Consider the following 27,785-nt stretch of genomic DNA (forward strand, 5'->3'; position numbering starts at 1 on the left):
TCCTGTTTCTTCTGGAAACATGCTGGAGAGTAGAGTGAAAGACCCTCCCTAACGGTAACCCTGAATCGCTGGCTGAGATAAAAGTGCTCTTCTAGCCTGTGTTCCGAAGAGCAGGTGTGGGGCACGCACTCCTGTGTAGTTGCACAGAGGCGGGGACCATCGCCACTTCTCAGCCCTCGGCTGACCCCGCAGATTTCCAGCCGCCACTGCGGCCCGGACTTGCAAGTGCGGAAAGAGGGTGCCAAGAGCCAGTGCACTGAAGTGGGGTCCCCGGGAAGCCGGCTCCCGCCCGCCCGCAGGGGCTGCCCCCTCCCCAGTCACGTGGCCTGGTGGGTGGGGACCGACCTGAAGTTGCAGAAATCCTGAGCCTTCCCAACTCTGAAGTGCGCTGTGGACGCTGGGGATCCCCAAGGGGCGCGGAGGTGGGAATTTGCACCGCGGAGCAACTGCGCGGAGGGAGGGATTTGGGGCATGGCGCAGCTGGCGGTGATCCCGGGGTCGGCCACGTCGTGGCCAGGTAAGCGTGAGTCGCGGGCGGCGGCGGCGGCTGGGGTGGGAGAGGCTGCTCCACCGTGGGGCCACCACACTCTATCCCGGTGCAGGGGATGCAGGGCACCCACAACGGGAGAGGCGGTTGGATAAAGCGGTCCTGGTAGACCCTCGGCGCTCTGAGCCAGTCCAGCCAGCCTCACCCTTCCCCGCGGGTCCTTCCCTTCACGGAGGCGGCGCGGAGACTCACAGCGCGGGTGGAGGCCTGGGAGCTGCGCGCTAGGTGGGGCACCGTGCTGGCTCCGCCCCTCCGCGCGCGCACTGGCTGCTCCCCTTGACGTCACGCTCGGCTATAAAATGCTCGGCGCGCGGCTCTCGCGGCGCTGGAGGAGCTCGAGGCTGAGGGTGGCCGGTGAGCGCGGAGCAACGGGGGTCGCTGGGCCGCGGCCGCCTCAGCGATGTTTTACTCAGGGCTCCTCAGCGAGGGCGGCCGCAAGGAGACGGACATGCGGGAGGCGGCGTCGCTGCGGCAGCAGCGCCGGATGAAACAGGCCGTGCAGTTCATTCATAAGGACTCCGCCGACCTGCTGCCCTTGGACGGCCTCAAGAAGCTGGGCTCGTCCAAGGACACGGTGAGCCCCCGCGGCCGCGCCCGCCTCGGGATGCCCGCGCGCGGCGGCCGGTCACCTTCGCGCGGTGCAGCTCCCGGGGCCCGCCCTTGGCCGCTTTCACTGAGTCACCGGCCAGGCCCCCGCTCCCGCCCCCTCCTGGCGCTGTCCTCTCTGTTGCTATTGCTGTTCCGAATTCCTCTCCATCCAGCATCTCCCTGCTTCGCTTTCCCTCGGGATTCCGTCGTAGCTTTACCAGCTCGCGCTGCCTTCCGCTCTGCCTCTTCCCTTCGTACCTCTCTCCTCTCTGAGTAGGAGACCCTGCCCTGCCGTCTGGCCCTGTGGCGCCTTTCTTTCCCGTTATTTTTACTCGTAGTACCGAATCTGATTGCCTGATTGAGCCTCGCTTGGCCGGGCTGCTTGGTCCAGTGACCCAGACAGAGGTGATTCCTAATGGGTTTGGGAAGGAGAGGTAGAAGTGGGAATGGGGAGGGGGTGGTCTCTTGGCAGTCACCGTACCCAGATGATTTTGTTAAATCCTTTTCTCCCTATGCAAAATCAACTTTTCCGTTTGATTTTGGGTTTATCTGCCTTAACCTTCCATCCTGGGGGAGTGGTGGAGAGAAAGGGTCGAATGTGAAGGAGGTTTCTTGAACCCCAAACATCTCTTCTTCAGCAATCTCATCTCTCCCCCTACGCACAAATAGTGAATAGAGAGAGGAAATCAGGCTGCTCCATCTCACTGACCAGTTAACGTCTGGAGCTGGAGCTGGTGCAAGCTTTTTTTCTGGCAGGGTCTTTCTTTGCCTTAAGAAGGAGGAACTCTAGGACTGGAGGTCTGGGTTCAAAGACCATGTTGTCCTCTACAGGGGGTGGGTGGGTGGTCCAGGGTCACTAAAGAACCGTGTTTGACTCATCCTTCAGTCACCGTAGTGGTACTGGGCCAAATATATGTTTAGCTTTGTGGTTTTATCTGAAGTTTTCTTTTCTTTTCCTTTTTTTTTTTTTTAAGATTTTATTAATTAACTGACAGACAGAGATCACAAGTAGGCAGAGAGATGGTGGGGGAAGCAGGCTCCCTGCTGAGCAGAGAGCCCGATGCGGGGCTCCATCCCAGGACCCTGGGATCATGACCTGAGCCAAAGGCAGAGGCTTTAACCCACTGAGCCACCCAGGAGCCCCTCTTTTCCTTTTTTAAAGATTTATTTATAAGTGAGAAAGAGAGCTCACAAGAGCAGAGGGGAGGGGCAGAGGGAGAGAGAAAGAGAGGATTCCCTGCTAATTGTGGAGCCCAACACAGGCTCCATTCCAGGACCCTGAGATCATGACCTGAGCTGAAATTAAGAGACAGCTGATTAACCACCTGAGCCACCCAGGTGCCCCTATCTGGAGTCTTGTAGTTTTCTCGAATTTCACAATCACTTTATGCATCTGGGCAATAACTTGTGAAGCATTAGTTAAATGTCGTTCAAATGAGGTAGGTGCTCTGTACAATTTTTTCAGTATTTTTTGAGATTTTGGAATATTTAATTTGGCAGGGAAGGAGGAATGGTGTCACCTGGTTCACTGAAATTGCCATTTAAAACCCCAGGTGACTATGAAGAACTTCTGAATCTACTTCCTTTTTTAAAAAATATCTCTAATGACAGATACTAATATCAGATTTGCCCTCCCCCATTTTGATAAAAAATAATTTTAGTTATTTTGTTTTGTTTTGTTTTCGTAAGATTTTATTTATTTATTTAAGAAAGAGAAAGAGAGAGCACAAGCAGGGGGAGCAGCAGGCAGAGGGAGAGAAAGAAGCAGGCTCCCCACTGAGCAAGGAGCCAGATGCAGGAGTCAATCCCAGGACCCTGGGATCATGACCCGAGCTAAAAGCAGCTGCTTAATCTACTGAGCCACCCAGGCACCCAATTTTAGTTATTTTTGGGCAGGGGTTGGCTACCCAGTTATTTTGCTCTGTTCCTCCTTCCCCCGCCCTGAGGTAGTTTTCCTGCTAAAGCCACAGGATAGTCAATCTAATTTATGCTTACTCAGAGTGGTGAGTGACTGAAATACATTCCTAGAAAAGAGAACTCTCTTTTTTCCCTTCTTTCAATTTAAAGTAGTCTCATTTCATTTAGCAAACCAGGTCTAAGTCTTCCTATCTTCAGACCAAAATAATCCTAGTTCCTAGAAGCCTCGAGAATGAATAAAGAGGGAGTATTTAGGAAAAGAAGTAAAGTGTGGAACGTTTTTTTCTCCCATAGACTGGATTTAAGAAGTGGTTGAATTTGGTTGTCTTGGGCTTTCAGAGTTCCCTGGCCCGGAGGAATGACCACTCTATCCTTCTGCTTAGCATTCCTTATATTACTTCATCCTGTGTAGGGAGAATCCCATCTGCTCTTCTGACTCCAGTCTGTGTCAGTTGAGCCACACAGGAGCTGATAACATAAAACAGGCAGTAGGCTGGAATGAGGAAGCATCCTTAAGAAGCAAGTTATTGCCATAGGTCTGACGCACAGCAGTTTACTGTGAGACGCTGAATTGGAGTTCACACTTTCTCTCCCTCCCCACCTCCATCCCCACCATTGCCATGGACTTGATATCCCTTTCTCACTGTTCTCACACCCTTAATGTGCAAATTATTGCACAGAAGAGCTAGAACAGGTCACAGAAACCAAGGCAGATTGAGGTAGGGAAAGGAAAGCTGTGAGTACTGAGGTGTGGTGGCATGATTAAGCTCTCTTAGAACTGATGTTGCTGCCTCAGTACAATCTAAGAAATAACCTTATAGGTACCTGATCACTTTACTTCATGGATACATCTGGTAACATAGACCAGTGTTGACTCAATTTCCTCTCACCGAAGTGAAATTCTGAGGATGCCAAAACTGATTCAATACGTTTGTAGTGCAAACTAAACAGAAGAGGGAAAAAGGAATGGATGGCACCAGAGGGAGATAGTGTGAAGGACAAATTAGAAATAGAGGACAAATTAGTTTTAATTGACTTTGGGGTTTGTGCCAGTGGAGGAGACTGTGGGTTGTTTTCCTCACACTAGTGACCTATATTAGAATTATACTCCTGGATTTTATGAATTATCTACCTTTACCATGCTGTTTCTGTAACATTCACTATTTGATACCAGCCTCCAACTTTTTGTTTGGATTAGCAGAGAGCACCCATAGACAGTCAGATGTGGTCCTCTGTTGGCCCCAGGGGAGTACATTTGTCCTATTCCTGTTTGTGTGTAGTTGGCTGCTACAAAGTCTTGTGTGGATATTAATCCTATTTCTTATGTCTGATTATCTTATTTTGCTTATCCTTTCATTTTGTGATGGCTTTTTTTCTGTATTAGATTAAGAACCAAATTCAGGGATATGAGTAATATTTTATGTGATTTATTATTTTTTTAAAAGTTGATGAAGCTGGAGAAAAAAATCTCCACTCTTGGAGTTTTGGCTCTTGTAATTTCTTTTGTCGTAGCTATCAGTTTCATAAATGTCCTTTTCATTGAGGTAGGGACTTTTGATTTTTAAAAACAGTCTCATCACTTTGGAAACATTGCCAAACTGCTTTCCTATAGAATTGGTCAATTTATATCCCACCAGCAACATGGTTTCACTTCCTGGTTTCACCTCTACCTAATAAATATCAAACAGTATTACTGAAAAAGTTTTACAAAAGTGAAAAATGGTATTTTTGATATAAAAAAAATAGTCCTGTCCCCAAAAAAACAAAAAGCAAAACAAAAAACAAACCAGTCCTCTCATGATGTTTTTCCTGTATGATATTACTGACATCCTTAGTTGTCCAGGAATAGAGAGAGCATTTTTCTTTCCTATCTGTGACTGAGTCTGCTTATAGCCAAATGCTTTAGAATACTCACTAGAATTAGGAATGGAGGCTAGAGCAAGGATTATGAAACATAGCAAAGCAAAATGACCATGAAATGACTAGCTCTGTACTCTGAGTATCTGATCTACCTGATCAGAATGCCACAAGACATCCATAATACCACGGGTTTTTAATCAGAGAACTTTGGAGCTTTAGAAGAGGAGCTTGAAATACCAATAAAATGCCAGGATCTGGTGCAAACTGAAGATTTCCAGAGCCATGATTGTGTCCTAATTATAGGAAACATTATTTGAACACTTACTGTGTTCAGGATACAGTGCTAGGTGCTCAGACCACGAAGATAGCAAAGTTTCTTTCTACGAGGTTTATATAGATTAGGGGGAAGGACAGGATAGATTCATTCATTTATTCCACACATATTTATTGAATGCTTTTTTTACATGTTGGTCAGTACTCTAAGCATTAAAGATATGATTGTGAACATGGGGCGCCTGGATGGCTCGGTCGGTTAAGCATCTGTCTTCTGCTCAGATCATGATCCTGGGGCCCTGGGATCGAGCCCTCTGTCGGATTTGCTGCTTGACAGAGAGCGTGCTTCTCCCTCTCCCTCTGCCTGCCACTCTGCCTACTTGTGTTCTCTCTCTCTGTGTCAAATAAATAAATAAATAAAATCTTAAAAAAGAAAAAAGATATGATAGTGAACCAAAGTGGAGTTTCTGTCCTAATGGAACTTGTATTGTTGTGAGAGAAGACAGAAAATAAAAACAAGTAAATTTGTAATATAACAAGTAGCAATAAGTGCTATGGAGAAGATGAACCAGGATAAGGAAAATAGAGAGTACAATGCCAGGGTAAGGTGGAGTGCAAACTTACTTTATAAAATATAGTCAGGGAAGGCTTCTCTGATAAGATTACATTTTAGGAGATACTGAAGGAAGTCAGAGAACAAAATATCTTGGGAAAGAATGTTCTGGACAGAAGGAACAGAAAGTGCAAAGGCCTGAAGTGTCAGTGTAACTGATGTGATTGAAAAACTGTAAGGTCATTGTGGCCAGAGCCAAATGAGCAAGTGGGAGGGTGATAAGAGATAATATCAGAGGAGTAGTGGGAGGCCAGACCACTCAGGGCCTTATAGGTCATTGTACAGATATTGGCTTTTAATCCATTTTGGGAAACCAATAGAAGACTTTGTGCAGAGGGGTAACATGACATGACCTATTTTTTAAAAAGATTATTCAGACTGCTGTGTGGATTAGGCTGAAGAGGGGCAAGAGTAGAAGCAAGGAGACTGGTTAGGAGGCTGTTATATGGTAACCAGTTGACAGATGAAGGTGGCTCAGAGCAGTGTGATGGTGGTGAAAGGGACCAGAAAAGCCCTGGATATATTTTGAAGGTAAGCTGACAAGTTTAGTTGACAGATTTGATTAAGGATCTGAAAGAAAGAGTAATCAGAAATGACCTTAAGGTTTTTGATCTAACAATTGGAACAATAAAGTTGCCATTTACTGAAATGGGTGAGACTACAGGAAGAGCAGATTAGGGATAAGGAATAAGAATCAGGAATTTGATTTTTGAATGAGTTGAGTTTGGAATATCTCTTAATCCAGTGTCGCTGTTGAGTAGACCAGTCCACAAGAAAATAAGTAACACCACCAGGAAGTCTATGCTAGTTGCCAAGGTCTTACAGTCAATAAGCATTAGAGGAGCTCAGAGAAAGAAGTGGTTACTCTGACCCGATGGTACAATAGTGATGGAGATCAACATTTGATTACAGGTTCATCATTTTATGGTGAGTCAGCCGACTATGAGATGTTACAGAGAGGAGGCTATTGCCAGAGTGTGCCCTGTAGAACCTCAGAGTAAGAACTTAACAGTTTATCTGGTTCAATCCCTGCCTATGTGTGAAACCTTCCTAACAAAAATGCAGTCCATGGGCACCTGAGAAACCACTGTCTCAGACCAATCCACAAAGCAGAAAACAAGCAGGAATAAGGCTCTTCTCTTTGAAATAACATATCTGTGGGTCACACAGAAGGTCTAGTGCAATATGACAGCCTGCTTTAGATACATCCTCATGTGTTTTTGAGCAACTGTAAACCCAGAGAAAATCTGTCTATGTTTCCAGGGGGTAGAATGGGTCACATGTTGTATATTCAGCTAGTACACAAAGAAGAGGAAGGCACAGATACTGGTGCCTCTTTTAGATTTCCAAGACCTGATAGACATATATATTAGACTTGAAATGAGAGTCAACTGGGAGTATTTGTTTATCTACAAACTTTAAATAAGGACTAAAATGGAATAGGATGATTTCATGTCCTTTTAAGAAAAAAAAAAGGTGAATGGTAATCAGTTTCAATTTTAGGGTGACTGTGAGAGTTATATATATATATATATATATATATATATATATATATATACACACACACACACACACACACACACAAACATATACTTAGCAACATTTGAGTGCTACTGTATACCTGACACAGTGTTAAGTGCTCCATATGGATATCTCATTTAATCCTCACAGATACCCTACAAAGTTTTTATTAACTTGAACTCAACTTTGTCTGACTCTAAAGCTTGTATTTTATTTTGTTATTTTTCTTAATTTAATTTAATTTATTGATAGTTGACAAGTTTAATAAGCAGAGGGAACTTACATATGAGGCTTGTCTTGAGCATCACTAAGATGAGTAGATCCATATGTAATCAAATATATTATTGCTGTTAATATTTTGAAAACACTGTTATCTGTTACATTAATTAAGAATAAGAAGAAGGAAGGTTTTATTTTGGTTTTACTTACTGATTTTATAGTGGTCTTCCTGTCTTTATTGAGGTTCAGTTTTCTGACTTATCATTTTCTTCTCTAAAAAACTTCTCTAATATTTCTTGGAAGGCACATCACTAGCAAAAAATTTCTTCAATTTTTGTTTTTCTGAGACAGCCTTTATTTCTTCACTTTTGAAGGATAATTTAGCAGGTATAGATTTTGAGGTTGGTGGAGTTTTCTCTCAACAGTTTATTTTTATTTTTATTGATTTAATTTTAATTTTTTAAACTGCTTTAATTTTAATTTTTTATTTGAAAATAGATGACACTATTTTTACATTGGTATCAGGTGTACAACATAGTGATTCAACTTCTCTATAGGTTATGCTTTGCTCACCACAAGTGTAGCTACCATCTCTCACTATACAACACTATTACAATATCATTTTTTTTGCCTTTTCTTCCCATGACATATTCATTCCACAACTGGGAGGCTGTATCTCTCACTTCCCCTTCACCCATTTTGCTCACCCCTCCCACCCCATTCCCTCTGGCAACCATCAATTTGTTCTCTGTATTTATAGGTCTAATTCTGTAAAGCATATATTTTAAACACTACTCTAAGCAAGAGTTGGCAAACTTTTTCTGTAAAGGACCAGAGAGTGACTATTTTCAGCGCAAACTGTCTCTGTTTCAACTACTCAGCTCTGCTATCATAGTGCAAAAGCAGCCATAGACAGTAAATGAGTGGGGTTGGTTTTTCTTCAGTAAACCTTTATTTATAAAAATGGGCATCAAGCTGGCTTTGGCTTGTGGACCATATTTGCTAACCCCTATTTCTAAGTGGTTCTAGCTGTGGTTCTATTGCTGGGTAGAAAGGTTGGGTTTCTCCTCTGGGAGTAAATGCTACAAAGAAGGTAGACTTATGTCATTTCCCCTATTTTCCAGTCTGGTCTATTCTGTGGATCACAAAACTCCATTAGTTTGATTCTGTCTGGGTTCAGTGCAGATAGGTAAAGGGATTGAGAAAGTGGCCTTAGAAGTTCTTGCTCAAATCATGATTTTGTGGCATTCTTGCAGTATAGTCTACTTCCTCTCACCTCACTTTTCTTCCCACGCTACAGCTTGATTAGTAGAGATATTTAAGCATATTGGGTGCCAGATTGAGGAACCTCAGCTATTTCTACCCAGAATACAGCACTGCCCACAGAGCCCATTTCCTTCAGAAACTCCTGATGATAATGAAGGCGGCACATTTGTGCTTACTGCTAAGGTTTAGATGCCTAAGCCCTGGTTAGAGTTTAGCAGCCACATTCCAGGAACAGTAGAGAACCAGGAACTGCTTGGGTTAGTAGTTACCTTGTTGAGGTAAAGCATAAAGCAAGATCCATGTCAGGAGGATGACTTGAGAATTATGTCCAAAAGGTTACCAGAGTACCTATAGTACCCGTCTAGCTAATTACTAATGTGTATTTTGAAGGACATCAGGAAAATAGAAGACAGTTCTTAGAAAGCTGATATTTCAATAAACATAAACTACTTAAGTAAATTTACAAAGCAGTAGTCAAGGAGTGGGAAAGTAGGTAGTACAAATTATAGAATGTGTAAGTATTATAGGGATTCTGAAAGAAAGAACTAGATGATGTTAATCAAGAAAGGGTTTTTGAAGAAGTAAAGAGTAGAGATTTGTTTGTTCGGTACTGTATCAAGAGCTAAGGATACAGATGTGATCAAGACAGTTAAGGTCCCTGCCCTTGTGGAATTAACGATCTAGTGGGGGAGTAAAATAATAAACAGGTAAATAAGCAAAATAATTTATAATCGTTACAAAAGAAATAGTGGGATATGTTAATAGCTAAAGTGGTGGGGGTACCCACTTTAAATAGTATAGGCAAGAAGGAAATCTTTGATGAAGTGACATTTGAGCTGATGAGAGCAAGCTAACTACTTGAAGTGTTAGTGGGAGAACATTTCAGAGAGAGGGAATAGCAAGTGCAAAAGCACTGGAATGAGAAAGTTTTTGAGCAAGAAGGTGTGGATGAACAAAGGGAGTGTGGCATGTATATGGTATATAGATAGAGGTTGGAGAAATGGACAGGGATCAGATGATGCAGAACCATATGGACCATGGTAAGAAGTTTGAATTTTGTTCAAAGAACAATAGGAGGCCATTGAGGAGTTTTGAGTAAGGGAATGTATTATCTAACTTATATTTTTAAAAACTCACCCTGGTTGCTATGTAGAGAATGAGTTGGAAGAAGGGTGAAAAGAGGAAGAAAACAAGTTAGGAGTTTTTTGCAATTCAGATAAGAAATGATGAGTCGAGAAATATATATATGGCAACCTAGGTATCCATCTGTGGATGAATGGACAAAGAAAGTGTGTGTGTGTGTGTGTGTGTGTTGTATATAATATTTAACCATAAAAAGAATCAAATCTTGGGGTGCGTGGGTGGCTCAGTGGGTTAAGCCGCTGCCGAAGTCGTGATCTCAGGATCCTGGGATTGAGCCCCGCATCCGGCTCTCTGCTCAGCGGGGAGCCTGCTTCCAACCCCCTCCCCCCCCGCCCCCCCCCCCCCCCGCCTACTTGTGATCTCTCTCTGTCAAATAAATAAATAAAATCTTTTTAATAAAAAAGAATCAAATCTTGCCATTTTTGACAACATGGATGGCCATGAGGACATTATGCTAGGTGAAGTAGGTCAGACAGAGAAAGACAAATACTGTATGATCTCATTTATATGTGGAATCTGAAAAACAAAACAACAACCAAACTCATAGATACAGAGAACAGATTGGTGGTTGCTGGAGGGCAGGTGGGTGAAATGGATGAAGGTGGTCAAATTGTAAAAACTTCTAGTTATAAAAAAAATAAGCCATGGGGATATCATGCACAGCATGATGACTATAGTTATAGTGTACAGCATATTTGAAAGTTGCTAAGAGGGTAGATCTAGAAGTCCTCATTATAAGAAAAGAAAAAAATTGTAACTATATGTGGTTATGGATATTAACTAGACTTATTGTGGTGAACATTTATATATATATATTTCATATATAAATATGAAATCATTATGTCATATACCTGTAACTAATATAATGTATGTATAATGTAATTATACCTCAATTTTTTTAAATTGCATTATTTAAAATAAAACTTATAGAATGAGGACAACTAAAGTTACATTGCATTTTTTTAAAGGTTTTACTTATTTATTTGAGAGAGAGCACGAGTCGGGGGCAGGAAAGGGAGAAGCAAGCTCCTTGACCAGTGGGGCACGATCCCAGGACCTTGGGTTCGTGACCTGAGCGGAAGACAGACACTTAACCAACTGTGCCACCCAGGTATCCCTACATTGCATTTTTAAGATCTAACAAACTTTGAAACTTTTCTGTAAGTATACTAGAAAAAAAGTGATGGTGGCTTTGATCAGACTGTAGGTAAAGAGGGGAGAAGTAGATCAATTCTAGATTTGTTTTAGAGGAATCAACAACACTTTGGGAGGGAGGGTTAGGGAAAGAAAAGAATCAAGAATGGATGGGTGTTGGGATGCCAATCTTCTCCCTGGGATGCTGCTCCCCCTGCTTGTGCTTGCTCTTTCTCTCTGACAAATAGAATCTTAATTTTAAAAAAAGAAAAGAAAAGAATGGTTGGGTGTATGGTGGTGCCATTTTACAAGTTGGTGGAAAGGGAATAATCCAGAGTGTTAGAAGTGAACAGGACTTTGGAGCTCAAATTTATTTTATTACTGATGAAGAAAGCAAGGCTTGAGAAAAGTAATGCCTAGCAAGATTAGCGATTTGCCCAAGGTAGTATGTGACAACTGGTCATTTTTCTGAAAGTAGAAAGACTTCAGGCTCCCTGCTCACCGGGGAGCCTGGTTCTCCCTCTGCCTCTCCCCCTGCTCGTGCTCACCCTCTCCCTGTCAAATAAATAAAATCCTAAAAAAAAAAAAAATAGGCTTCATGGAGAAATAAAGGTAAGATTGGGAAGGAAGATGAGTGGGTAGTTAGTGGAAGATCTTAAATGTTAAATTGAAGATTTTGTGTTCAATATAGCTGGCAAGAGAACCACTGTAGGGTAAGGAGACCATGAAAGTAATCTTTTAGGAGATTGCTTGAATTTAGCAGTAATGGTAGAAATGGAGAGAGAAATATAAGGTGTTAAAGAGGCAGAGTTTCATTCACCAAGATAGGGAATAAGGGAGAAAGTGCAGGTTTTGTGGCAAAGATCAGTGGGACAAGTTAAGTTTGAAAGTACCTGTGGAATGTCTAAGTGGGAAATTCGAAGTGGCAGTTCGATCTGTGCATCTGAAACTCAAAAGTGAGGTCTGGGCATGAGATAGTCATCATCATAAAATCATCATTTCATATGCAATGAAAGTAGATAAGGTTGCCTTGAAAGGATATGTACAATGAGAAAAGGACTAGAGACAGAGTGATGTTTTAAGAAATGAGCAGAGGCAAAGGAACTGGTAAAAGAGATGGAGAATAGACAGAAAGGTGATTTTAGAAGCCAGTGAGGAGCGTGTCAATAAAATGGAATGTTGAGTTTTACTGTAGTATTGTTTCTAATGATAGACATGTGGAAACAATCTAAATGTCCATTAATAGTTGAGTAATTAGGGGTGTCTGCGTGGCTCAGTGGGTTAAAGCCTCTGCCTTCAGGCCAGGTCATTATCCTAGGGTTCTGGGATCGAGCCCCGCATCGGGCTCTCTGCTTAGCAGGGAGCCTGTTTCCTCCTCTCTCTCTCTCTGCCTGCCTCTCTGCCTACTTGTGATCTGTCTGTCAAATAAATAAATAAATCTTAAAAAATTATTTAAGTAATTAAATTGAGGTGTATTTGTACCACAAACTCAAATGTCTGCAAAGAATGTGCTGTTTTTTAAAAAAAAAAATTTATTTATTTATCTGACAGAGAGAGAGAGATCACAAGTAGGCAGAGAGAGAGGTGGAAGCAGGCTCCCCACTGAGCAGAGAGCCTGATGTGGGGCTCAATCCCAGCACCCTGAGATCATGACCTGAACTGAAGGCAGAGGCTTAACCCACTGAGCCACCCAGGTGGCCCAATAATGTGCTGTCTTAAAATGCAGAAAGTAGTGGGCTGAATTGGTGATAGGTATTAAGGAAAATACATGTTGCAATGAACACTGGATGTTTTATATGTTAGTGATGAATCATGAAATTCTACACCTGAGACCAATTTTACCATATATGTTAAGTAACTAGAAGATAAATACTTGAAAATAAAATAAAATGCACAAAGTAAGGCAGATGTAAGAAAATAGGTGCCAAGGTGGTTATAAGGGTGAGCTGGCATTATACCTGCCTAAGTTACATTGTATGTACACACACACACACACATACACACACTTTGGTCTTTGCATGATTTGGCTGATACTATGGGATAGCTAAATCATCACCCATTCTCAGCCCTTTTCTATCTGCCTGATTCCTCTATAGAGATTAGAAAAGCTGGATTCTCTCCCAACCCCTTTTTAGTTAAGACTGGCCATGGGAATTCTGACCAAGAAAGATTTAGGGAAAGTATTGAGGGGATTTCTGGGAAAGCTTTTGCTCTCTTGATAAAAGGGATAGATGGCATGTAGTCCCTTCCTTCTTCCTCCTACATGTAGATGTAATACCTGGAGCTGGGGCACCCATCATATGATCATGAGGGGATATCCAAGAGTACAGAGACAGTAGCCCTGAAACTGTTAAACTGCTGAATTATTGCTAACGTTTGCCTACCTCCAGACTTCTTGTTATATGAGAAAAAATACACCTCCATTTAAGTCATTGTAAGTTTGTTTTTCTTGTGACTGAACACTTTCCTAATATGTGGGATGTATTTTTTCACTTAATATTTATTTTTATAAAAAATGTATGTCTAGGGGCGCCTGGGTGGCTCAGTGGATTAAGGCCTCTGCCTTCAGCTCAGGTCATGATCCCAGGGTCATCGAGCCCCGCATTGGGCTCTTTGCTCGGCGGGGAGCCTGCGTCCTCCTCTTTCTCTCTCTCTGCCTGCCTCTCTGCCTACTTGTGATCTCTGTCTGTCAAATAAATAAATAAAATCTTTTTAAAAAATATGTCTATAATTTAAAACTTTAAAAAATTTTTGACTGTTCCTTGTGCTAGGTATCTCCATATATCTAGGTAAATGGTGATACTACTATTTTTTGACCTATTGATTTTACCATAATCTATTGATTTTCTATTATAATAGGTAAGGGTTTAATTCTCTTACACTTCTTTATCATGCCCTCTCTTCTATTATACCGATATTCTGTTAAATAGCTGTTTGGGGTCCAATCAGCATTTACTGCTTATGTTATTACGACTATACTCATATTATTCACAGCTGGCTCAGATGATGTACCATATATTTCCTTTCCCATGCAAGTATTTCTTTTTCTCAAAATTAATAATTGCCTAGTTATTTTCTATGTAAAATTTAAATCTCCAGGAACCTTAAAACTGTAGATGATGTAGCAGATCCATCTCTTTTTTTCTTGGAGACATCCTTCCTGGAGCCCTCCATCCTCCAATTTTCATTTTGTACTGGTTGCTCTCAAGGCCTGCTACACATCCTATATCCTAGATTTTTCCTTCAGGGCCATCCCCAGAATGTCCTTTGCTTCTCTTTTCTGTTGGGTCCTTTATTCTAGAACCCTATGATTTTTTTCTTTGTTCATTGGTTCCCCTCATTTCTTTCAGTAGCTTCTTGAGGATGATTGGGAATTAATTTTCCTGAGTCTTGATTTATAGTTTGGCTAGGTTAAGAAATTATGCTCTGTCAGATTTTTTAAAAAGTAGTATTCCATTGTCTTCTAGATTTCATTAATACCGTTGAATTGTCCTATGCCACTCTGTTTCCTAGTCTTTTGTATTTGGATCATCTTTTTTTCCTTAGAAGCTTTTGGAATCTGTGTCACTCATAATATTCCAAAAATTCATAGTGATGTGAGATATTGTTGTGGATCTTTTTTCTTTCATTATATGAAAGGATCATATGAAGGATTTTTTCAATCCTTAAACCCATATCCTTCAGCTCTAGCTTAGTATGGCACTCTATCCTCACCCTTAGCTGTTCTAGAAATCTGACAGTACATAATTGCTAAGCTTAGACAAACTATTAACCAATCAGAGTTTTCTGAGTTACTATTTCAAAAAGAATAAACTTTTGGCATACTTCTCGGTTGTCTGGGTCAAGTAGGAGTTTTATGCAGGCTTTATACTAATCTATTTCCCACCCTCTAACAGTAGAAGTTCTAATACCTCTAACTCCTCAGCCTTTTCTGAGTTTTAGTTTGAGTAGGAAAACTGCTTTTACAGCTAAACCCCAAAATATATAATAGCTCAAACATGATAGTTCATTTTTTTAAGTAACAGTACTAATAGACAGGTCAGCAAGACAGCCCTCTTCCATGTAGTCACTTTAGGAACCTAGACTGACAGTGGCTCTTCTGTCTCCAACATGTGACCTCCAAGGATGTTACCCCTAGGATCATCTCCATTCTAACCAGTCAGAAGAGGAAAAGAATGAAGGAGTGTTCACAGAACACTTTTATGGGTCAAGTCTAGAAGTGGTATATGTCACTTCTCCTCACATTCTCTTTGCTAGAACTCAGTCTTCTGGCCATGCCTAACTGCAAAGAAGGCTGGAAAACATAATCTAGGTATTTATACAGTAAGAATAGGAGAACATGGATTTTGGTAAACAACTGGCAGTCTTCGCCGCTCTAGCATTGTGTGAAGTAGAATGGTGTGAAGCACTTAGCTTTCTTTACTCTTAGATCAGTTTTCACTTTTCTGTTTGCTTCTCAGATTCCAAAATTTTGTCTGTTTTTGTTTCTCCTTTTTGTTATTGTTGTTTTCTTTTTCTCTTCTTTCTTTCTTTCTTTTTTTTTTTTTTTTTTTTTTTTGCTCTTGTATATTTAGGCCTTTCTTACTCCTTGATTATGATTTTAGTAAAATTTTGGTTGGGGGCAGAGGTAAATGTGCAGTTACACTGTCATTTAAAACATGTCAGCATAATAAAATGACCACAAAAAAATATTCCTGAGGTTCATATGGGTTTATCAGCTGTGAATTTTCAACTCCTGTGCTATCAATACTTTTAGTTGTGAAAATGAACAAAGAGAATTATATGTACTGACATAGAAAAAATGTCTTTCATATGTTAAACTAAAATAGAAAATTTTAGAACAGTGTGTTATAGTATAATCCTATTTTGTATATGTTTGTAAATGTACAAAAAGTTTTGGAAGGATATACTTCTAAATTTTTATTTATTTATTCATTTATTTACTTAATGTATTTATTTGACAGAGAGAGAGACAGGGAGAGAGGGAACACAAGCAGGAGGAATGTGAGAGGGAGAAACAGGGTCCCAACTGAGCAGTGAGCCAAAGGGCTCAATCCCAGGACCCAGAGATCATGACCTGAGCTGAAGGCAGACAGGTGCCCCTATACTTCTAAATTTAAGGGTGGTTATTTGTAGGGAGTGGGACCGAGAAAAGGTTGAGAGGTTGGGAGGCCTTCCCTTTTGATTTTATATACTTCAGTGAATCTTGAATTTTTTTCACTGAGCGTGTATTATTTTTGATACTTTTTTGATTACTAAAGAAAAGAACAAATACAGGAGTTGTCAGCAGGGTCAAATGCCTTAGAGAAGTTAAGGAAAATGAAGACTGAAAAATATCTACCAGATCTGGAAATTAGGAGATTTTTATTGATGTTGTGGGATTAGAAGTAATGTCAATGAAGGATATCAGGAGATGTTTGGCTTCTTTAAAAGATGACCATTTAAGACAAGGGTGTAATTAGAGGAGCTGAGGAGGCAGGGTCTGAGGTTATGTGTTTTCTCCCCAGTATATGAGAACTTTGAGTATGTTTTATAACCTGAGGAGGAAAGAGGAAAATTTAGAAGACAGATGACTTCAAGGAAAATAATTTCAGATTTTTCCTCTTTGCCTCATCTGTCCAATGATGATTAGACTCCTTTGGAAGATTAGGAGTAGAGAAGTAAAGCTGTGTTCAGCAAGACTGATGCGGAAGGAAAGCCCCAAATTTTCAGTGAGGAGGGCTTTCATTTATTGGCCTTTGAAGTCCTTTCTAATCTTCAGTTCTACAAGTTCAGCTTACAGTTGTACAAATTCAGTTGTTTCTGCTGAGTGTGGACTTGACAGAAGCAAACACCCTGCTTTAATATGACTTGAGCTAGGAATCCAGGCTTATTAGTGAGAGAGATAAGAATGAAGAATTTGTTTCTTTTGAGGAGCAAATCATTCTCCAAAGAAATCTGACAGAGTTAGCACTTCCTCTAGCTCCTTATCAAGTTAAGAAGCTTGCATTTTCTCTTAAGTGCCTCTCTCTCTCCTTTTCCCAAAGATACTAATTTAGAATCTGCTTTGCCAAGAATCTGTGTATTTTGGGAATCCATTTCTTCGCCTCACCAGGGTTACAGTGAGTCATGGCTCTGACTCCATTCTTCCTCAGAAATTGTAAGGTGGTAGATAATGAAGACCTTATCCAGTTCTGCCCCCTTTCCTGGGAAAATTCTAGGCTCTGAGCTTCTAAGAGTGATTTTCTTCCCCCTAAAACTGAGAGGCATCTGGTATGTGTTACATAGAAACTTGGAATCTTTCCTTTGAGAGATTTTAAATATTATTGTAAACTGAGGATAAGATGCTTGTGTATAGATATTCCTCAGGTCAAATAAGTCCTTATCATGAAGTAACTTATATTTTCTAGAGGCCACTTTGGGTAGAAAGAGCAGAGCATGGATATAGCTGCTCTGTGAACTCTCTAAGTTCTGTCAGAGAGCAGACTTGAATTCACATTCCTCATTCTGCCTCCTATTAGGTATCTTGACATAGATATAAAGTCTAATTAAGTCTCCTGTTTCTTGGTATCTGCCCCTTTTATACTCCCACTTTTTGGCCCATTGGAGAGAGAGAATGGATATCAAGAATATGGCAAGAGTTTCATTACACTTCTTGAGGTCCAGAAGATATTAGTAAGGATTATTCCTGTGGGTTCTGACAAGTTCCAAAGTATGTCTCCTGGGAGGATTGCTCAGCAGATAGGAATTCCTATCTTCCCACCCCAACCACCTCATGGGTTACTCAGCCCACAGGAGAGTCAGACCACCAAGTTTTATGAAGACTAGGTCCAAAAGATGAGACTGTAAGTCTTCAAGTAAGTCTTGAAATGGAAGTAGGCAGAGCTTCTGACAGCCAGTACTGGGTAGGTTTCTTTGGCCTGTGAGAATGAACTACCTCTTCTATAAGTTACCTGGGAGGATACATTTATTCCACATAGACTAGGGTCACTTTTCTCCTGAAATGCCCTTGTAAGAGAAGGAAATACAGCAGGCCTAGGTAATCCAAATCCCAGGGATCCCTCAATTCTCTTTAGCCATAGAATATTCATTGGCTCTAGCTACATTTTCCAGTGTTCCACCTTACTCTTTGATTCATTCAAGGTGGCCTATTACAAACTGATTTATAGTACCTGCTCTGAAACTACCAATGAAGTCTCTGCTTGAAGGAAAAATAAATAAGAAGCAAAGGTAGAGCTCAGTTATGTGAGACTTCTTTATTATTTCTGTGGTACCTGGAGGACAATGGGAAAATGGGGAAATGACGTCACTAAGAATCTTCTGCTTTCTATTCCTCAAGCAACCTCATAACATTCTGCAGAGGCGCCTCATGGAAACCAACCTGTCTAAACTTCGAAGTAGTCGTGTCCCTTGGGCCTCCAAGACCAACAAACTGAATCAGGCGAAGTCTGAGGGACTAAAGAAGTCTGATGATGATGACATGATTTTGGTTTCTTGCCAGGTAATGTTCTGAGAATAGTTTTTCCAGGGTTTTCTGGAGAGTAGGATGTGGGCCCATTGTGATTCCCACAGTGGTGCCCCCTCCTCCAAAGTATATAGAGCTTGGGTCTTATCATAGAATTCATGAGTGAGTTTTACAGGAAGTGTATGGAATATTTTTATGTATGTGTGTCTTTATGGGAGAAAGGACCAGATTTTCATTAGATTTGCAAAAGGGTGTGTGACACACACACACACACACACACACGCACATGCACAATTAAGAGCTACTTGGTATATAGAATTAAATACAGAAAGTCCTTTGGGATCCTCTGTCAGCTCTAGATTCAGTGGGAAAAGGCTCCTAAAAGGAGACTCAGCAGTGGTTAAAGCTGAGACATTACCAACCGGTAATTATGAGATGCTCTCCAGCCCTGCTTTCATGTGACATCTGCTGCTTACACCCTTCCCTTTTGCTTCTCTGGCTCCTGCTGAGCAGTATGTTTCTTTTTCACAGTGTGCTGGAAAAGATGTGAAAGCCTTGGTTGACACAGGTTGTCAATATAATCTCATCTCTTCAGCCTGTGTGGATAGACTGGGGTAAGTAACCACTTGTGCTGGGTGGGAGTCAGGTGCTAATGCACTCTTTGCCTGAATCTATTTTGAAGTTAGAGATAGTGAGGATCTCTACCAAGGTTCCAGGAAAAGTATGCAGAGTTCAAATATAAGCTGGATTCTCAGGCACCTGAGAGAAATCAGCAAGCCAGGAAAGCATCAGATTTTCCATTAACTCCCACCTATTAATTTCTGAGCAAAGACCTTTGGGCTCTGTGAGATCCTTGGCTCATTGTTAGCCATGCCCTGGTCCTGATATATGTCCTGCAAAGACAACAAATTAGAAGGAGCAGTCCTGTTGGTATACCCCAGATGAGTAAAAGCAGGGATGTGGTTGGTCTTAGCTTACTCAGGGTCCTTCTGGAGGCCACACTGCCTGTCCGAAGAAGCATCAGTCAGATCTTAGAATAGAGTCGCTATTGCTGCTGGGCCTAAACCATCATGGTGTGATTAACTAATAGTTTCTTAGCGCCTTTCCTCTCTGTAAAGAACATGTAAAATCAAGTCTTACTGCTGTCCCTGCTGGGGATTGCGTGTGAGGCAGGTACCTCATATATTGAATGTCTTTGGTTCTATAACAGCTAGAATTGGGTTCTTCCTGTTGTAGTCAGAGAAAGCCATTTTATATCTTTCCTCCTTTTCAGTCAATTTGTACTTTTATGTCTTCTTCCTTTTCTTCCCTCCTAAGTACTAGGTGGACCCTAAGGTCTAGCCTAGAATTGTAAAGATCAACCCTATGTCCTTTTCCACTTTCCTAGCCCTAAGAACAACAGATCATTCCCTAGCTTAATCTCTGTATTGAAACAATCTCTATGGTAGATATGATGGTTCATTCTAAGCTGCTTTCAAGTTGCTCATACTACTCTTAGGTAGGACTTGAACAAGACTGGATTTTTATAATTAGTGATCTCTGTTACCTGATCTGTTCCCTTTTGTTTCTACCCTGTCCTCACCCCTCACCACCACTGTGACTCTTTGAGGCTGGCTCTATGGGTTTTGTACATTGCTATTTAGGCTTGCAGGAGAAGCCCAGGACACAAGTGCTCTTGTGGGAAGAATCCTGAGCTTTTTTATGTGGTGAAGAGATGAGATATAGTGCAACATGATGGTTCCAGGAAGACTAATAATGTCCTGGTGCATAATTAGGCAGCAGTCTGCCATGGTTCCAGAGGAATTAATAACCATCTGTAAAACTGCAATTATTTTTCTTTTGGATGAGCTATAACACCAAAAGAGAGGAAATGGAGTAAAGCAGAAGTATTGGCACAGAAAGTCCATAATTAAGTTTTTATCCACCAACCCATGATATCTTGGGTGCTTGCTGTTCCAATCTGCTTATATAACTGTGTGAAACCTGGGTGCTGTTCCTTTCCTTCCTCCCCTGCAGAGACAAGTTAAATTAATCAAGACTTTCCCCATGATACTCCTTGCTGATATCAATATCAATATCAGTGCACTTACCAGATAAGTACCAGCTTCCACTAATCTTGTATCTGAGGACTAACTGAGGAGGATAAACTGAAATAGAGAAGGCAAAGAGAAAATTAGATGCTGAACAAAAAGCATCATCTAAAATTAGGACAAACTCCTGCCCTTTCTGACATCTTTTACCCAAAGATGGGTAACAGGACATGTTAACTAAATTGCCTTGCATATAGGTGGGGATGTTAAGATGCAGAATAGGATTTTCTGAGTGTATCAACTGTCATTTTTCACCAGTACAGATAGTGACATAGCTTTTTGAGAATAGGAGCCGAATCTTTTGTTTTTTTATATCCCCTGGCATTTGTAGGACAAAGTTCTGAAGCAAAAGTATAGGCTGCCTAGCACATTTTTTGGTAAATTAATCCCAGGAAATCCCTGGAAAAGTCCAACGGTGTGTGGGTGGGGTCGTATGGTAGACATTGTCCGATTCTATCAGAAACCTCTGCCAAGGGGATTCCAATATCTCCCTCTCTGGTGCAGACTCAGGGAGCATGTCAGATCTCACAAGCATGAAGGAGAGAAGCTTTCTCTACCCCGACATCTGAAAGTAGTGGGCCAGATTGAGCACCTGGTGATCACACTGGGCTCCCTCCGCCTGGACTGTGCAGCAGCTGTGGTTGGTGAGTAGAATTGAGAACTGGACCTATGGACTCCTATTGTAAACGCCCTCCCTACTTCCACCATACCCTCATTAAAATCTCATGTTTGTAAATATTGACTTCTTCAAAAAATATTTAGAATCACTAAGAAAAAGGAGTGTGTAATTCAGGATAAAAAAAATGTAAGGAGCAAGAAACGTTTTTGTGTGCCAGTGAAAGTGGCTCCTGAGAGCTTTCTCTGACCTAGTTGGAGGTAGAGGGCTAGATCCCCTTACTCCTTTGCCTTAAATTGTTGACTACCCTTATGTTCTTTTCCCTTATGTACTCTACTCCAGGCTACTTAAGATTCCTGAGTTTTATCTAAAGACCTTTGTCCTTTAGAGTTTAAAAGACCTAGGTTTGAATCTTGGCTCTATTACCTTTTAACTATAATGATCTGGGAAAATTACTTAATATAATAGATGCTTAACAGGTGTTTATTGGATGGATGGATGAATGAATGGAAGGAAGGAAGGAAGGAAGGAAGGAAGATGAGATGGAATCCAAGGGTGATAAGGCTGACTTCTAACCCAGCATAGCAATAGTTGGATCTTAATTTTTTTTTAGAGGACAATGAGAAAAACTTGTCCCTTGGTCTCCAGACTCTCCGATCCCTTAAGGTAGGATTGATTCTACTTTACCTTTGAATCTTACTTTCTGAGGCAGGGGTCCTCTTACATGGATCATTGGCCATGGGATCACTGACAGTGACCGGTGATTCTCCTTTGTTTTTAGTGCATCATAAATTTGGATAAGCACCGGCTGATCATGGGGAAGACAGACAAGGAAGAAATCCCTTTTGTGGAGACTGTTTCCTTGAATGAAGACAAGTAAGTGCCCAAATGGGTCAGGTCAAGTAAAATCCATTTGTCATTCAGTGGAGGGGTTCTCACACAGGATATTGGATTGTGTCTTGACTTTGTCCTTCAATCTTATCACAAGTACACCCATCCCCAACCCCTAGAGTTCACCATCCTAAATAACCCTCTAGCCCACATTCCAGAATAAGTAGTGATGGTACTGCACAGAGTGGTGGGGAAAATAAGTAGCTTTTAAACTAAAATTGTACTTGCCTTCAACCTAACTTCTTTGAATTTGGTATCATTTCTTCTATTTCTTTCTCATTTCAGCACTTCAGAAGCATAACGACAGACTGCAGCGTGTCTGCACGTGTGCACACATACCAGGTTGACAGATTGAGAAAATTGGGTTTGAACCAAATGCAGTAGCAACTTGCTGTGGACCAAGTCCTTCACTCTAATAGAAACTCCAGGGGCTCCTTCCCACCCAGACTTCTTTAGACTTTAGTCTGTGCTTAGAGATCTTATCTGGTTATAGCCATTGTTTTTTACTCCTCTGATCACTTAATTTATAGACCTTTTGACACTGCCAGGTCTCACTTGTGGCCTACTTCTCTGCTTCTTTCAGGAATTTGCTTTTATTAGTATAGGGGCTGCCAGGTTCTCTTTCTCCATAGATACACTTGCTTCTTTTCCTATAGTTAAAATGTATAATAAACAGGAAACTGATCTTTACCTCCAGCTGTTTCAAAGAGGTGCAGGATACCTATGTCTCAGAATTAGAATTTCTTCTAATTCATTCATGATTTCTCAAGAATAAGTTTATCTGAAAGAGCCCAGAGAGATTATCTAGTCCAATTTTTCATTTATAGGTCCAGAGAGGCAAATGAATTACGAAAATGTTATACTAAGTCAGTGGCAGAGGAACCTAGAACTCAGACTTGACAAGCCAAGGCTATGTTCATTCTCCCTTGCTGCTGCTTTTGTGTTCAGGCCTTGAAGGAGGATGAAGAGGTAAGGGTTTTAAAAAGGCAAGGTAGGGGAAGGATCTGCTTTGGAGATGGATGCCAGGAGGTTCTGGGTAGCCCTTCCTCCCATGTGCTAAGTCTGCTAAAATTCTCTGCCCCAAATTGTCGCATTTAGGACCTTATTTTGGTGCCTAAAACCCGAAGGTGCAAAAATGAGTGGGATGACGTCTTACCTGAACTTCTTGGAGGGGAGGAGAAGGAACCACAGCAAGAAGAACTATAATCACTTTATGAGATGGAATTGAAGGCTTTGGTAAATAACCTGGGGATAATTATTAAACATTTTTACCCCCAAGATCTGGTCAGTATTTCTGCCCAGCCTGTTATTTGTCTGCCACAGACTCAAGTAGCTAAGATCAGGAAAAGGGAAAGGAGATTAAAAAAAATCCAAGCAGATCCGGAATAGAAGGAAGTACTGAGTAGAATCAGTTGGTGGGAAGTCCTACCTATGGAAACCTTTCTGGGCTGGAGGTCAGGAATGAAATTTCCAGACAGGGAACTGAAGGTTGGAAACTCTTCTGCCTTGTTCTGCTTCAAGAAAAGAGGCAGGGCAAGAGCTGACAGTATTAAGGACAACTTTTTCCTGCTGCGCAATGTCTGCTGACCCTTCTCAAGATGTTGGAGATCACAGGGTTGTCTCAAAGCTTTTGGGGGGGTTATCAGTTTAGGCACACAGATACCTGTAATGAAATCTCCCCTTCAATTTGGTCATAGAAGCACATGGAGAAGTCAGAAAAATAATCAGCTACGAATATCTTCTTATGAGATTTCCAAGCCTGCCCTTGATTCATAGCAGTAGTTTCCAGAGCATTTAATGGATCCCACTTTGAATTTTGCCAGGTCCCACCAACAGTCTTGTCAAGTGTTCAGCTCCTGCCTCTATCAAACAACTCTTTGGAACTCTGAATGTTTTTAGACTTACAGAAGCTCCCTAAAGACTAGGAACTTAATGACCCCCATTTGAACAGTTAGGCAGCCATACTGCAGCCTGGGTCACCCCCAAACCCCCTTATCAGTCTTTATAGAGGAAGCAAGATGGAAAACTAAGCACAGCCACAGCAGGGAAGGCCATATCTAAACTTTAGCAGGGGTGATCGCACCTTATCAGCCTTCAGTGCCCCCTCCAAATTCACCCCCTTTTTGCCTGAGCAGGGCAGTGGGAGGGGGGTCTGTGCCTTTCCACTGAGGCCTCTCCACTCTCCTCCTCTACCTATCATGGCACCAATTTGGCCTGCTCCTTATCCTAAGGCTGAGTTGAAATACTTCACCCCTTCCTCCTGAGGCTGAAAATTCTACTCTAAGCCTTGACTCTTGGCCACAAGTAAGGCATGTTGGAAGTTCCTGGGCCTGGCTTATCCTTATTTGGATTCCGTGTAGATGAGGTGAAGCCAGGAATTCTTAGGTGTTGGAAAGATGTGACTAATTCTGCCCTTTGAATTCAGGATTCTTTGGCATCAGAGGGATGATTAGATGAACTTTAGTGATCTTTTTGACTTCTGAGAATCTGTCACTGAATTTCCAATTTTGGAGTAGAAACAGTTGGGGTGATCTGAGCTTATGGTATCATAATCTCACTCTCTGCAGTCAGATCATTTGAATTCACTAGCCAAATAATTGTACTTTAAACCCCAGGCTTGACAAAGGTACCTAAAAATGTCTAAAGACAACTATGGGAAGTCTTGAGCTTCATTAATCTTTAAATGCTGCCAAGTTGATTGTTCTGATAGCCCATATCTCCTTGATATTCATGAGGGAGTGCCTGATCTACCTTTCAGGGGCTGGCAAGGTGAAAAGGTAAGGTTAGTTCTTCCCAGAATCCTAGAAAATTATCTCTGGCGCCTCTGACTCAGAATTGGGGAAGAAAGTGTCTAGCCACACTGTATTCTGAAGACAGGCAGTAGCAGGAAGTAAGCCTATAGAACTAGTACCCCTCTCATTCCTTGTTAGATGTCCATCACAAATACAGGAAGTTCGAAAAATACTCTTTTTGTTATTTGGTATATCTGTGCCAGAGTTATATGAGGAAAAAATGTTTTCTGACTTTTCTATTTCCTTGCCTTGCACAGACCCCACCTGGTAAGATTTTCTATTCCTTAGCTAAAGTGTCTGTAGAATGGATCACTTACTGTGTCAGATGCCCTGACTTTTGTGTAATAGAAATATCTTTCCAGGCTGGAAACATGGAGGAGATGAACTGGATTCTTTCCTCCTTCTGTTGCCAGTCCTCTACATTGGCACTTCTACCTGCTCAGTGTTTCTGGCTGTGTTGGGTTTATTTGTGAGATTGATGTAACAATAAAGTGAAATCTTCCCTTCTGTGTGCTTGTCTGACAAAGTCTCTGTGTCAGGGCCCCTGGAAGGTGAGGGAGCCCAGGCACAGCCTAATTGCATCAGTGTTTCTCTCATAGGGTCCTCTGAACACAAGGCTTTGAGGTCCTCATTTCTTCCATTGCTACTAGTCCTTCAGCAATCTCTTATTGGGTATATGTCTTTGGTCATATCAGTGAACCTCTCTGAGCTTGGTTTTTCAGTCTATAAAACATGTGATGATAGTACTTGCTACACAGTATCGATTGTGAAGTGGTTGGCATGTGGTAGTTACTTAAAGATTTAACAGTACATGACAACAATCTTTTATGGTAGGTCAGCAGTGTCTAAGAGAATAGTTTTCTAGAAATGGACATATTTATTTAGTTCAAACAAATAAGACAGGTTTCAGAAGGGGAAGAACTATTGAATGAGCCTTAATATATAGTTAAAGCCATTGCCTAAATGACATTTCAAATAAATACATTTTACAGGTGATAGAAATTTTTAAGTATTAATATTTTAATATTGAAACAGTAAGATTAAAGAGTCAACAGGAAACATTCTTTAGCTATGACAATGCTTATCACAATTTAGAATTACAATTCCACTACTACTTAGATGGTACTACCATTCCACCTCAAAAGATTTTGTCTTGTTTTTGTCCATTTATTCTAAATATAAAAAATTGGGGGTTCCTGGGTGGCTCAGTAAGCATCTGACTTTGGCTCAGGTCATGATCTCAGGGTTCTGGGATCCAGCCCTGCATCAGGCTCCACACTCAGTGAGGAGTCTGCTTCTCCCTCTGCCCCTCCCCAACTTGTACACACGTACGATCTCTTTCTCTCAAATAAACTCTTTTTTAAAATATTTAAAATGAAAAAATACATAAAAAATTAAAAAGACTTACCCAACCTTAAATAATGAGGGACTGAATCAAGATTCATGATCATCTTCATAAAATGAAATAAAGAAAATTAAGTTTTAAAAGAGTTAAAAAATACATTTTGACTTTCATTTTTAAAAAATCGATTGCTCTTATACAGTGGGGGAGAGCTTGGATTAACAAAAGTTTATGTCAAGATGATGTTGGTGTTTAGTTAAGGAGTATAAAAGTATTAAGGACTGACAGATTTAGAAATCTTACAGATTGTACAAATAAAGCTTGTGTGGTGTTAAAAAAAAGTATTAAGGACTCTGTATGTAGTTGTCATTTGTAAGATAGAGACATTTTTACAATTTGTGGAGCATCTAGAAAAGGACAATGATAACATGATTCTTGTCTTCAGAGCTGTCATGGAAAATATTCTTTCTGGCACCAGAAGGCAAGCATTTCCAGTAGGTGGAGATTGCAGAGAGGCATACATATCCTGGGCTCAACTGGAGAGAAGCATCTATTGTAAACCAGGGCCTATGAGAATGCCTGCAAAGAAGGTAGTATTGGTCATAGTTTTGCAGAAGGAAAAGCTAAGGCTCAGAGTGGTATCAAGGTACAACTATTTAGCAAAATGAATTAAATGAATTATCTCTAAATTTTCTTTCACTGGAAGTGAAAGGTGGGATGATCATTTCCTAACAATATTGTGAAAGATTTTGGCATTCGATAGAAGGTGGAATAAAGAGACCCCCAAAGTAATTTCTTTTTTTTTAAAGGCTTTTCATTAATGCATAATTTTATTTTTAAAAAAATTTTTATTAACTTATAATGTATTATTTGCCCCCGGGGTACAGGTCTGTGAATCATCAGGCTTACACATTTCACAGCATCCAAAATAATTTCTTCCTTTCTTTTTTTTTAAAGATTTTATTTCTTTATTTGTCAGAGAGAGAGAGAGAGAGAGCCCAAGCAGGCAGAATGGCAGGCAGAGGCAGAGAGAGAAGCAGGCTCCCCACCAAGCAAGGAGCCCGATGTGGGACTCCAGCCCAGGACTCCAGGATCATGACCTGAGCCGAAGGCAGTGGCTTAACCAACTGAGCCACCCAGGTGTCCCTCCAAAGTAATTTCTAATGCCAGAATTCTTTGATTATTTAGGACATCTTTATTAAATGGCATTGTAAACCAAATGTAGTTTCTTATTGACTCACTGCCATCACTACAAACAAACTCATTAATTTGGCCTTGAGTTATGATCTTCTTTACCCAGATTGGAAGGGTTGAAGGGTCTCTTGGAATCAGAAAGCAGAGACAAACTAGTTTTTATTATAGTTTGAACTCCTCTGTCAGCTGCCACCTCTTCCTTCCATTATTAGTGCATCCTGAATTATACTATGCTGCTGTCTTATTTGTTTGGCCAGTGACCTACTGGCAGCTGTTTCTCACATTGTGTCAAGCATATGGACACTGTGATAACTGTTTTCTTAAATACAAGTTTA

At 41.0% G+C, this 27,785-nt stretch overlaps 1 protein-coding gene across 1 annotated transcript; it reads left to right on the top strand.

Moving 5' to 3' along the window:
- Positions 1-471: 471 nt before the first annotated feature.
- On the top strand, positions 472-23,328 carry NRIP3 (nuclear receptor interacting protein 3; the record flags this gene model as incomplete). The annotated part of the gene is made up of 8 exons (XM_080816291.1): positions 472-517; positions 961-1,121; positions 18,400-18,561; positions 19,057-19,139; positions 21,120-21,259; positions 21,845-21,897; positions 22,013-22,107; positions 23,250-23,328. 8 exons carry the CDS (start codon positions 472-474, stop codon positions 23,326-23,328), a joined length of 819 nt encoding a protein of 272 aa, XP_080672417.1.
- Between the last annotated feature and the right edge of the window lie 4,457 nt (positions 23,329-27,785).

The sequence above is a fragment of the Martes martes genome (assembly GCF_963455335.1).
Source record: "Martes martes genome assembly, chromosome: 10".
Classification (NCBI taxonomy): domain Eukaryota; kingdom Metazoa; phylum Chordata; class Mammalia; order Carnivora; family Mustelidae; genus Martes; species Martes martes.